The following is an 11,727-nucleotide window of genomic DNA, read 5'->3' as shown; positions in this document are numbered from 1 at the left end:
AAAATTGATTTAGTGGAGGGCAAAATGAACATCTTGTTTTATTTTATTTTACAGGTCAAGGACCATAAAAGAAGCCTGAAAGGGAATAGATAGGCTTTGATTGGGTCAGGAAAGTTTTCTTAAAGGTAGTGTTCTTTGAAATAGTCAAAGACGAAGTGAAGGATGAATATTATTTTTTTTCAACTTTTAAGTTCATGGATACGTGTACAGGACGTGCAGTTTTGTTTCATAGGTAAACATGTGGCATGGTGGTTCACTGCACAGATCATCAGGTATTAAGCCCAGACCTCCACAGGTGTAGAGTTGGTCCATGTGTTCTCATTATTCAGCTCCCACTTATAAATGGGAGCATGTGGTGTTTGGTTTTCTGTTCCTGCATTAGTCTTCTGAGGATAATGGCTTCCAAGTCTATCCATGTCCCTGCAAAGGACATGATCTTGTTCCTTTTTATGGCTGCATAATATTCCATGGTGTTATGTACCACATGTTCTTTATTCATTCTATCATTGATGGACATTTAGGCTGATTCCATGACTTTGTTATTGTAAACAGTGCTGCAATGAACATACATGTACATGTATCTTTATAATTGAATGATTTATTTTCCTTTGGGTATATACCCAGTAATTGGATTGCTGGGTCAAATGGTATTTCTGGTTCTAGATCTTTAAGGAATTGCCACACTGTCTTCCACAATGGTTGAACTAATTTATAGTTCCATTAACAGTGTAAAAGTGTCCCTTTTCCTCCACAACCTCACCAACATCTGTTCTTCTGTTGTTTTTTGACTTTTTCATAATAGCCAATGGTATCTCATTGTGGTTTCGATTTGCATTTCTCTAATGATCAATGATGCTGAGCTTTTTTTTCATGTTTGTTTGGCCGCATAAATGTCTTCTTTTGAGAGGTGTCTTTTCATGTCCTTTGCCCATTTTTTAATGGAGTTGTTTGTATATTAACAGTCAATAATGAGGTGAGGAGAGTATACTTGAATAGAGTGTATGTTTTCTGAGCAGAGGGAAAAGAAAAAGTAAAGACAAAGATTTTGGAAAGTAAGTAGGTGGAGGTAGGATGCCTGGAGGACAGTGACTTGCTTGCTGGAGAGAAGAATTAATAGAGAAAATAAAAGGACACTCACATTGAAAAAATGAAAATGTGCAGCAGACTGTTGCAGGCTTTGAATGTATATTTAATTTGATAGGAAGAGTCAGATTATTTAGTTGGGAGTTGTATTGGAATATTAGCTTAATGTTATCAGTGCTTTAATTTGAAGTGAAAAGAGCCCAATAACTAATGGGTAAGGGTTTTGGGCATTTATTTATTCTTGTAAAGGCTCACTGATCTCATCTGCAAGGCAGAAACAATTGATTCCTGTGCCATGAGGTGGTTGTGTTTAAATAGAAGTGCCTGGCATGGCTCCTGGTTAGTAGTGGGTATACTGTAACAACTATTAAGTTGATTTTATAAGCTATATGCTCTGATGATAAATTAGCAATTCAGATAAGAATACAAAGTCATTTCAGTTAGTTCTATTTCTATAATAATAAAACTAAATTAGCTTTCATTTTTCTCCCCCTAAGCTCATTGAATGGACACTCTAAATCAAACAAGAGTGACTGAATTTGTCTTCTTGGGACTCACTGATAACTGGGTGCTGGAGATGCTGTTTTTCATGGCATTCTCAGCCATCTATGTGCTAACGCTTTTGGGGAACATTCTCATCATCATTGCCACAGTCTTTACTCCAAGTCTCCATACCCCCATGTATTTTTTCCTGAGCAATCTGTCCTTTATTGACATCTGCCATTCATCTGTCACTGTGCCTAAGATGTTGGAGGGTTTGCTTTTAGAGAGAAAGACCATTTCCTTTGACAACTGCATCACACAGCTCTTCTTCCTACATCTCTTTGCCTGTGCTGAGATCTTTCTGCTGATCATTATGGCATATGATCGTTACGTGGCTATCTGCACTCCACTCCACTACCCCAATGTGATGAACATGAGAGTCTGTGTACAGCTTGTTTTTGCTCTCTGGTTGGGGCGTACCGTTCACTCACTAGGGCAGACCTTCTTTTTTTTTTTTTTGAGACGGAGTCTCGCTCTGCCACCCAGGCTGGAGTGCAGTGGCCGGTTCTCAGCTCACTGCAAGCTCCGCCTCCCGGGTTTACATCATTCTCCTGCCTCAGCCTCCCGAGTAGCTGGGACTACAGGCGCCCGCCTCGTCGCCCGGCTAGTTGTTTTTGTATTTTTAAGTAGAGACAGGTTTTCACCGTATTAGCCAGGATGGTCTCGATCTCCTGACCTCGTGATCCGCCCGTCTCGGCCTCCCAAAGTGCTGGGATTACAGGCTTGAGCCACCGCGCCCGGCCGGGCAGACCTTCTTGACTATTCATCTACCTTACTGTGGCCCCAACATTACTGACAGCTACTTCTGTGATGTGCCTCTTGTTATCAAGCTGGCCTGCACAGATACATACCTCACAGGAATACTGATTGTGTTCAATAGTGGAACCATCTCCCTCGCCTGCTTCTTGGCCGTGGTCACCTCCTATATGGTCATCCTGGTTTCTCTTCGAAAACACTCAGCTGAAAGGCGCTGGAAAGCCCTGTCTACTTGCTCGGCCCACTTCATGGTGGTTGCCCTCTTCTTTGGGCCATGTATCTTCATCTATACTCGGCCAGACACCAGCTTCTCCATTGACAAGGTGGTGTCTGTCTTCTACACAGTGGTCACCCCTTTGCTGAATCCCTTCATTTACACCTTGAGGAATGGGGAGGTAAAAAGTGCCATGAAGCAGCTCAGGCAGAGACAAATTTTTTTCATGAAATCATATACATAATGGGCATTAGGATTGCAGACATAATTGCAGCCACATCCTTAATGAAAGAGCAAAAGTAGGAAACCTTAGTTCTCTTTCCCATCTTGCAAGATGGCAGGTGAAAAAGTTGAGAAGCCAGATACTAAAGAGAAGAAACCCGAAGCCAAGAAGGCTGATGCTGGTGGCAAGGTGAAAAAGGGTAACCTCAAGGCTAAGAAGCCCAACAAGGGGAAGCCCCATTGCAGCCGCAACCCTGTCCTTGTCAGAGGAATTGGCAGGTATTCCCGATCTGCCATGTATTCTAGAAAGGCCATGTACAAGAGGAAGTACTCAGCCGCTAAATCCAAGGTTGAAAAGAAAAAGAAGGAGAAGTTTCTTGCAACTCTTACAAAACCAGTTGGTGGTGACAAGAACGGCGGTACCCGGGTGGTTAAACTTCACAAAATGCCTAGATATTATCCTACTGAAGATGTGCCTCGAAAGCTGTTGAGCCACGGCAAAAAACCCTTCAGTCAGCACGTGAGAAAACTGCGAGCCAGCATTACCCCCGGGACCATTCTGATCATCCTCACTGGACGCCACAGGGGCAAGAGGGTGGTTTTCCTGAAGCAGCTGGCTGGTGGCTTGTTACTTGTGACTGGAACTCTGGTCCTCAATTGAGTTCCTCTACGAAGAACACACCAGAAATTTGTCATTGCCACCTCAACCAAAATCGATATCAGCAATGTCAAAATCCCAAAACATCTTACTGATGCTTACTTCAAGAAGAAGAAGCTGCGGAAGCCCAGACACCAGGAAGGTGAGATCTTCGACACAGAGAAAGAGAAATACGAGATTACAGAGCAGCGCAAGATTGATCAGAAAGCTGTGGACTCACAAATTCTACCAAAAATCAAAGCTGTTCCTCAGCTCCAGGCCTACCTGCGATCTGTGTTTGCCCTGATGAATGGAATTTATCCTCACCAATTGGTGTTCTAAATGTCTTAAGAACTTCATTAAATAGCTAACTACAAAAAAAAAAAAAAGCAAAAGTAAAGAGTCAAAATCAACTTATATAAGTTGGTCAATTAGGTAAAATGGCATGGAGCAGGTTAGATTTCTGCTCATTAAAGATAAGAACTTATTCTGTTCATTGAAGATAAAAACTTATTAACTATTATTTAAATAAAGCAAAACATCATAGTGGAAGGTATAAGAAAAAATAACCCGGGAAAGTTTAAAGACAGCTTTTGATTTCATCAGTAAAAGAATACAATTTGGGGAACTCAGTTCAGTCTCAGTTTCAGGAGCAGGTAGAGTGAGAATCGACTCTCTTGATTTATACTGTTCTGTGGGATATTGCCTCTGGAAAGCTGTACATCACTCCTGTGATTTATACATTATAGTAGTTTCAATCTTGCTTTCCAATACATTTTCAAGTGTATAAATAAGCCTTTACTTATTTATATTGAATTAAACTTTTGTTGCTTTTGAATGTAATTCTCTCACATCTAGATCTATTTTGTACTTTTTTTTTGAGACAGGAATTTTTTGTATTATTCCTGCAACTTCTTCTAAGTCTGAAATTACTGTCAAAATAAAAGTTAAAACAAAACAAAACCATACACCCACCAGAATAGTAAAAATTAAAAAGGTAGAAAATGCCGAGTGTTTTTTTTCTCTAATTACTCTGGTGCCCAGGCTGGAGTGCAGTGGCGCCATCTCAGCTTACTGCAACCTCCATCTCCAGGTTTAAGTGATTCTCCTGCCTCAGCCTCCTGCATAGCTGGGACTATAGGTGCGTGCCACCATGCCTGGCTAATTTTTGTATTTTTAGTAGATATGGGGTTTTACCACGTTGGCCAGGCTGGTCTCAAAACTCCTGAGTTCAAGGCACTCGCTCCTCTCAGCTAATCATTAACTACTATCACTCACTGGGCTGAAGTATATCAGTTTATTGTGGAAAGGGCAAGTCCATATGAAGAAGGATCCATGACAAATTTCTTAGGTAATGATGATGATATTCTGTGACTGAAATCAGTAGGATTAGCTGTAAATGAAGATCCTATAGATGGTCAGAGAGCTACCATACAATATCAACTTTAATGGAGCTAATGGAATGAAATGAAATATGGTTAATAATAAAAATATTAAGTATAAATATGTTTCTTTGCTTATTCTGAAAAAAATTTGTAATTGATTGGGGTCTTTGTCACTATTTTCCAGATAGTCTATCAACTTATAGGAATAATACTTGAGTATTCTGGAGAGTTGGAGAGCAGACAACATGACCATCCACACATTACAGACATACACAATACAGAGTGAGTGACCCACTAACTCTAACTAAAGGCTAATACATGATTACCTTTTAGTAATCAAAAGGACAAAGAATCAGAAGCAGTCTATTAATTAAACTGGGAGGTGTTCATGAAAATATCTAAATATCATTGCTTCAAGTTGACAAACAAGGGTAGAATATGGTCAGCCCCCTACAATTCTCATATAAAACTTGAGTCATAGTAAAAGTTGAAGAATGAAATGAAGTCCAGATATCACTACTATGTACATGTTAAAACTGAGAAAAATGATCTAATTATGCCTCTAGTTTCTGGACTTTTATGTGCATAGGTATTCACACTCATTATTATCTTTTATGCAGAAATAAATTCCCACTCTCTTATTTGTTTATTTGTATTATGGCACTATTCATTACTTTACTGTATAGAACATGGTTGTAACCTGAAGAATTCAATTGTTGAATACAAAGTTGCTTAGCAAATTTCTATATTAATAAATAATTATTCCTCTCTCCTGTTAAAGTAAGTAAACCACAGAGCCATGCGTCAATATCTTTTATTTTTGTTCTTTAAGACTATCTATTTATTTAGTGAGTAATTAAATACATTTTTATCTTGTCTCTGAGTCTGAAAAGCTTTTTTTCTGTAAAACAGAGCCTAAATGTTTTATTTTACCTCCCCAGAGAGTTGTAAAGATTAGTGTGACTAAAATGGGTAGTGTCAGAATTTTTGCTTGCTACTATGAAAAAAATAAGCAAACATCACATCATTGCTCCATTATAGTTTTACCAGCTACAATCTTAATGACTACCTTGAAGCATTTTGTTGTTGACAGACAATATGACAGTTTTGCACTTGTTCCTTTGTATGGCTGATTCCTGCACAAGCAGTTCTATTTGAGCTCATTGGAAAGATATTTAGATATTTCTCCTTATTGTCTGTCATTGCCTATAATAAAAGAGCACTTATTTTACATAAATTTGATAATTCTTAAATTCAGCTCAATTATTGCACTAATAAGTTCAAATAAATATCATTTTATACCTTCCAGGGAGTTATCTTTGGGAAAGAAACTACTCTATTAATTATTAGATTTTTCTGTTGAAAGTTAACTTTTGATATCCAGAAAGCCCTACAGAATGCCTTTAAAATCATGCCTCTCTGTAACTGAAATGCCTTGTATTAACTGAATATCCTCCCTAACACATTTCCTAGCAAATAAAAACTTTCCTCCTGAAAATCATGATGTAGGCCTTGTGGCTCACAGGTTTATTGACCATACACTCACTGAGCGCCTAGGAAATCCCAGCTGCATTTAAGCATGCCTTTGTCAGTGAGGGAGTGAGAATGAACTGATGATTGCCAGTGTGTCATGCTCTTTTGTAAACATGAATATGAGATGCCATTATCTGGGATGTCCTTTTCATACCCCAGTTCACTCACCACATTCCATTCTGCTACACCATGTGCCACCACAGTGAGATTTAAGATGTTGGTTTATAGACCATGGTTTATCCAACTTGGTGTTTTCTACCAAGTTGTTTTCTAAGTATTTATTACTAAATACTTAATAGTCATCCAATATTACTCTAAGAACAATATTGGAAGCTATTGCTTAGTTGAGTGAATTCTCTATATAACTAAAATAATTTTATTAAAACATAAATTATTTCATGCCACATCTGTGCTTAAATCATTCTGGTGGCTTCTTATTGTACTGGAAAGATTCTTTTTAGCTCTCTGACATCACTCTCTTGCTACTCTCTGCCTTATAGTCTAAGCTGTAATCACACTGATCATTTACTTTCTTGAACAAGCCAAGGTCTTTCCCAGCATAGATCTTTGCACTGGCCATTTTCCCTGCCTAGAATGTCCATCACCTCTCTTTTCTCATGGTTGGCTCCTTTTAATCTTAAATGTAACTTCCTCAGAGAGGCCATCCTTGACCACTTAATTTAAAGCAAGTCTCTTCCATACTCTCTAGCAGCACCCTACTGTTTTATAGCATTTATCACAATCTGTAGTTAAAATTTGTTTGTTCATATTTTTGTTTTCTATTTTCACTAGACCCTAAACTCCATGAAGGAAGGACTATATGTATGTCTTATTCATGGCTATAAACCTAGTATCTGGCATGTAATAAGTGCTCAGTAAATATTTGTCAAATGAATGAATAATAAGATATCCCAATTTCATTGCTGGGATGGTAGATTTTGCCTGGATACTTGAGAGTGTCAGTAACTTCACCTGCTCAAAGTCTTCTTTCTCCGTCACTAAAGTCATGTGGAAACTCACTTCGTCTGCTTCACTAGTGTTTGCTAAGCCGTTTATGTAAGCATCTGGGTGAATGATGCAGGCAAGGGCTGCCCAGAAATCTAAAGGTTTGTTTAGACCTTGGTTATCCCTCCAACAGAAAAGCAGAAAGAGGCAGTATATGTTGTGATAACAGCTTGAGTTTAAGTTGATACACTTGGGTTCACATGCTGCCTTCATTGTTTTCTAGCTGAGTGAGTTTGGGTGTGTTATTTGCTCTCTTCAAGCTTTAATTTCTTCATGTACAAACAAGCATAATAATATCTACCTTTCAAAGTTGTGAGAATTAAGTAAATGCACAGTGCCTAGAATAATTTCCAGCACAGAGAAGATATTAATAACCATAATGATTGCTATGACTGTCGGATATTGGACCAAGGATAATTTTATAAGTCTCACAGTTTGATAAATATGGTATGTAACTTATTCTTTGCAAGGCATTTCTTTAATTTGGAGCACCACATATCCTAAGGACGTAGACATTTTCATTTTTCTTCTTTCCTCTCCTTTCTCCCCACTAACTTGTTGAAGGCACTCTTCATTTCTTCATTCCTAAGGGTATAGATAATGGGGTTCAGCAGGGGGGTGACTGCAGTGAAAAACACAGATACCACCTTGTCCTCTGGGAGGCTGGTGGATGGGCGGGAATAGATGAAGATGCAGTGTCCCAGGAACAGTGTAACTACGGCGAGATGGGCTGCACAGGTGGACAGGGCCTTCCGCCTGCCCTTGGAGATCTGCTGCCTCAGACTCACCAGGATGACTGCGTAGGACACCACCAGGACCACAAAACAGACCACGGAGATCAGTCCACTGTTGGAGACTATGAGGATCTCAATGACGTGGGTGTCACTGCAGGCCAGCTTGATCACCTGAGGTACATCACAGAAGAAGTTGTCAATCTCATCAGGACCACAGTAGGGCAGCTTGATGGTGAGGGAGGTGAGGGCTATGGAGTGGATGGTCCCTCCTGTCCAGAGGGCCACAGCCAGCAGCATGCATACCTTCCAGTTCATCACTATCATGTACTGTAGGGGTTTACAAATGGCCACATACCGATCATAGGCCATGACGGTGAGGAGGAAGATCTCTGTGCAGGCAGAGAGGTGCAAGAAGAACATCTGGGTCACACAGGCATCAAAAGAGATGAGCTTTTCCTTTGACAAGGTGTCTCTCAGCATCTTGGGGACAGTGACAGTGGAATGGCAGACATCAATGAAGGACAGGTTGCTGAGGAAGAAATACATGGGGATATGGAGTCGGTGGTCATAGATAATAGTTATGATAATAAGAATGTTCCCAATTAGTGTCAGGACATAAAAAATGAGGAACATGGAAAACATAGCTATCTGTGCCTTCTGATTTACAGAGAAACCTCTAAGCCGAAAATATGTCACTAAAGAAGTTTGATTGAGTAGGACAGCCTCTTCCATTCTTTTTGTTAGACAACCTGTAAAGAATTAGAAAAAAAAAATCTAATATAACACTTAATATCTGCATCAATCATTTGGTTATTTAATTTCTTGTGTGTTTATGCCTTTTCTCTCCATCTAGAATCTATGGTAAAATATCTTGCATTTCTTTTAAAAATCCCCATTAACATCTTATGTCATGATACACCCACAGTAGGTACTTAACATACACTTTTGGAATAATAAAATAGAAAATCTTCATTCATTAAGAGGCATAAAACAATCTTGAAGAGGGAGAGAGAGAGAGGGAAAGATCAAACAAGTTATTTCTCCCTTAATGTAGTAAGACATCAATGCTTAGATTTAGGTTATGGATTTTTACAGGAGAAGAAGTTAAGATTCTCCTTAACTCAAATACATAATTTGTTGAAGGCTACACAAATCTGGCTTTTGAACATAGCTTTTTTTTTTTTTTTTTAATAGTCCTGTAGACTGTACTTTCCATCAATCCAAACCACTTGCTCTGCTGTTGGCTTTGCCATGGGGCTCTGAGACTGTAATTTCAACGATATAACTTTCAGAGGGCAGAAGCTTTGTACCAAGCTACTGGACAATTGGCAATGTGGCTATGATGTTCTTGAACAATTATTTAGAGAAGGCAGGATAAAACCCTGGAAGCCTTGGAAAATGTGGAAGTTGACCTCTCCTCCACTCCTCAGCTGACAGCAGACTTATTCTTAAACTGGATGTTAAGATCCAAGCCTAATAGCATTACTGTCTTGATCAGATTATTCTAGCTCTTTTCAAAGTCCCATTCTGTTGTCTGACTTACTGGCCCACAAGTAAAACGAAAATAGTTATTTTCTTTTAAATTATCCTATGACTCAAGCACCACTTTTTTTTTTTTTTTTTTTAAATAATGAGTATATGCATTATAGTCACAGGATTTTAGCCCTTAAAGGGAATTGAGAGTTGATATAATCTATTTTTTTTCATTTTACAAATAGAGAAAATGAGGCACAGAGAGACAAATCAACTGGTCCAAGGTTACATGGAACTGGAGTCACAGCTGGCTCTGGAGGTCAGGTCTCCCGACTTTTGGTTCAGGTTTTCTCTGCTCTACCACCACTCTCATCTGAATGTTTGTGGTGGATGGTAGAATCAGGGAGTGAAGCAGAATATGTCTTAGTGGCCTCTCTCTTCCTCTTCTTGGTGTCCTGAGTCAGACTGTGGGGCAGGGTTAGGGGGAATATAAGGAACCTCTCTTTTCTAGCTTTCCTCCATCATGTTGTTGCCCTGACACACACAGCCTTCCAGGGATGGCCCACCAGAGGAAGCTGTCTCTCTTGGTTGTTTGGTCCCCGTGATCCTTGCTACTTCTTTCCTATCACAGGTGACTACTGGAGATATATATCATTCCTCAAGCTCAGGCTCCCTGGTAGACTAATGAGTCAACCCCACACTGCTTCTGAAAATAGGATAGAGAAGGCTCTTTATCTCCTCCTAGCTCTCTCCTTCTCCTCAGATATCTCCTATACCTTATCATGCTGGCCTTCTGAGATAACAGCCCTTTTTGTTGTCCATGTCAGAGGAATGACTAATGGTAGTGTCAAACCAAGGAACTGGAAAAGCAGTTCTGTGGCAAAGAAGACATTTTTGGGGCCAGGGAAACACTTTCAGTTAACACTTAAAAATTAAACTCACTGTGTCCAGTGTTTGGATTAATGTTTACAGCAGCATCTAAATGTACCTATAGATTAATTTTACTGTTTAGAAATTTTTCTTCGAGTATTCATTTGAAGCTTTTGCTCCAAGAAGTGATTTTTTTAAAGTGTTCCTGATTTACACTTGTTTTCATGGTTGCAAAATTCAAAGCAGAAGAGCTGACTAAGAATGGCGCTAGGATTTTATTCAGTATGGGAAATTTCACCTGCACACACTGAAAAGGGTGTGCAGATCAAGAGCTAGGTCTGAAGTGAAGGCTTCTGTTCTCTCCTCATAGAATATGAATACACATTTTAAACTAAACCTTTTCCATCATTATCATTTTTTTTTCTATTTCTGTGGAGCCACAGGAAAAAATGCTTTGAGATATGGAGCTGTGTTCAACTGCAGTAGAAAGAATATGGTACACAAGAAGAAAACGTAGTGTTTATTGCATACATTTCAGGGAAACGGGGAAAGATGATTAAGACAAAAATAAAATCCAACTAAAATCTCTATAAAAGTCACCTGGGTTGTTTCTGATGCTCGTAGTACCTCCAAAAGTAACAGAAGTGTCAGTCCTTCAATATCAAGATTTTTATCTTCCAGTAGAAATAACAACTTATTTGAAGCTGGACAAGTCAGATAACCCCATTTACCTTGCTTTTTCCGTAAGAAAGATGAGAGCCCCTGAAGTTCCCTCCTTAGGTCTTGTTCACAGTTTTGGTGATGTCACAGTAGATGTAGTTGGTGATATTTTCTGGTAAAAGGTACTATTTCAGGCTGTCTGTAAAAATCACACCTTTGTAGCTATATTACTATCCTATTTTTCAATATGTCAATATGTCAAAATATGTAACTCTGCAGCAAGATTTTCTAGGATTGGTTTCCAGTTAACAGAAGATGTAGTATAGAAATAATATATATTTTTTCACTTTTCCAGATTGCAGTGGTAGGTAGAGGAGATTAAAAGCCACTAACATTAAAAGCCTGGGCAACATGGCGAAACCCTGTCTTTATAAAAATACAAAAAAATTAGCTGGGCATGTTGGCTTACACCTGTGGTTCCAGCTGCTCAGGTGGCCGAGGCAGGAGATTTTTTTGAACCTAGGAGGTCAAGGCTGCAGTGAGCCATGATTTTGCCACTGCACTTCATCCTGAGCAACAGAGTGACCCTGTCCAAAAAAAAAAAAAAAAAAA

At 39.1% G+C, this 11,727-nt stretch overlaps 2 protein-coding genes and 1 pseudogene across 3 annotated transcripts; 2 read left to right on the top strand and 1 right to left on the bottom strand.

The window, feature by feature from the left end:
• The first annotated feature begins 1,588 nt into the window (after positions 1 to 1,588).
• On the top strand, positions 1,589 to 2,840 carry OR4E2 (olfactory receptor family 4 subfamily E member 2). The gene is made up of 2 exons (XM_017853480.1): positions 1,589 to 2,058; positions 2,369 to 2,840. The coding sequence occupies exons 1-2, from the start codon at positions 1,589 to 1,591 to the stop codon at positions 2,838 to 2,840; spliced, it is 942 nt and encodes a 313-aa protein (XP_017708969.1).
• Positions 2,841 to 2,930: 90 nt separating this feature from the next.
• Positions 2,931 to 3,800, top strand: LOC108516128 (60S ribosomal protein L6 pseudogene; annotated as a pseudogene). The gene has a single exon (XR_001881729.1). The product of XR_001881729.1 is annotated as a 60S ribosomal protein L6 pseudogene (transcript).
• Positions 3,801 to 7,826: 4,026 nt separating this feature from the next.
• On the bottom strand, positions 7,827 to 8,924 carry OR4E1 (olfactory receptor family 4 subfamily E member 1). The gene has a single exon (XM_017853471.1). The coding sequence runs from the start codon at positions 8,842 to 8,844 to the stop codon at positions 7,897 to 7,899; it is 948 nt and encodes a 315-aa protein (XP_017708960.1). The 5' UTR covers positions 8,845 to 8,924; the 3' UTR covers positions 7,827 to 7,896.
• Between the last annotated feature and the right edge of the window lie 2,803 nt (positions 8,925 to 11,727).

This window comes from Rhinopithecus bieti, unplaced genomic scaffold, assembly GCF_001698545.2.
Source record: "Rhinopithecus bieti isolate Rb0 unplaced genomic scaffold, ASM169854v2 scaffold_34943, whole genome shotgun sequence".
NCBI classification, from domain to species: Eukaryota; Metazoa; Chordata; class Mammalia; order Primates; family Cercopithecidae; genus Rhinopithecus; species Rhinopithecus bieti.
Note: the sequence above shows the minus strand (reverse complement) of the source record. Positions and strands in the feature narration are given on the sequence as shown.

What these genes read in the sequence shown, in the direction of transcription:
- OR4E2 (XM_017853480.1), top strand. Translation starts at nt 1,589, where the DNA reads ATGGACACTCTAAATCAAACAAGAGTGACTGAATTTGTCTTCTTGGGA. An exon ending in GGGCGTACCGTTCACTCACT is followed by an intron (nt 2,059 to 2,368) that starts AGGGCAGACCTT and finishes ACCGCGCCCGGC; the next exon opens with CGGGCAGACCTTCTTGACTA.
- OR4E1 (XM_017853471.1), bottom strand. Translation starts at nt 8,844, where the DNA reads ATGGAAGAGGCTGTCCTACTCAATCAAACTTCTTTAGTGACATATTTT.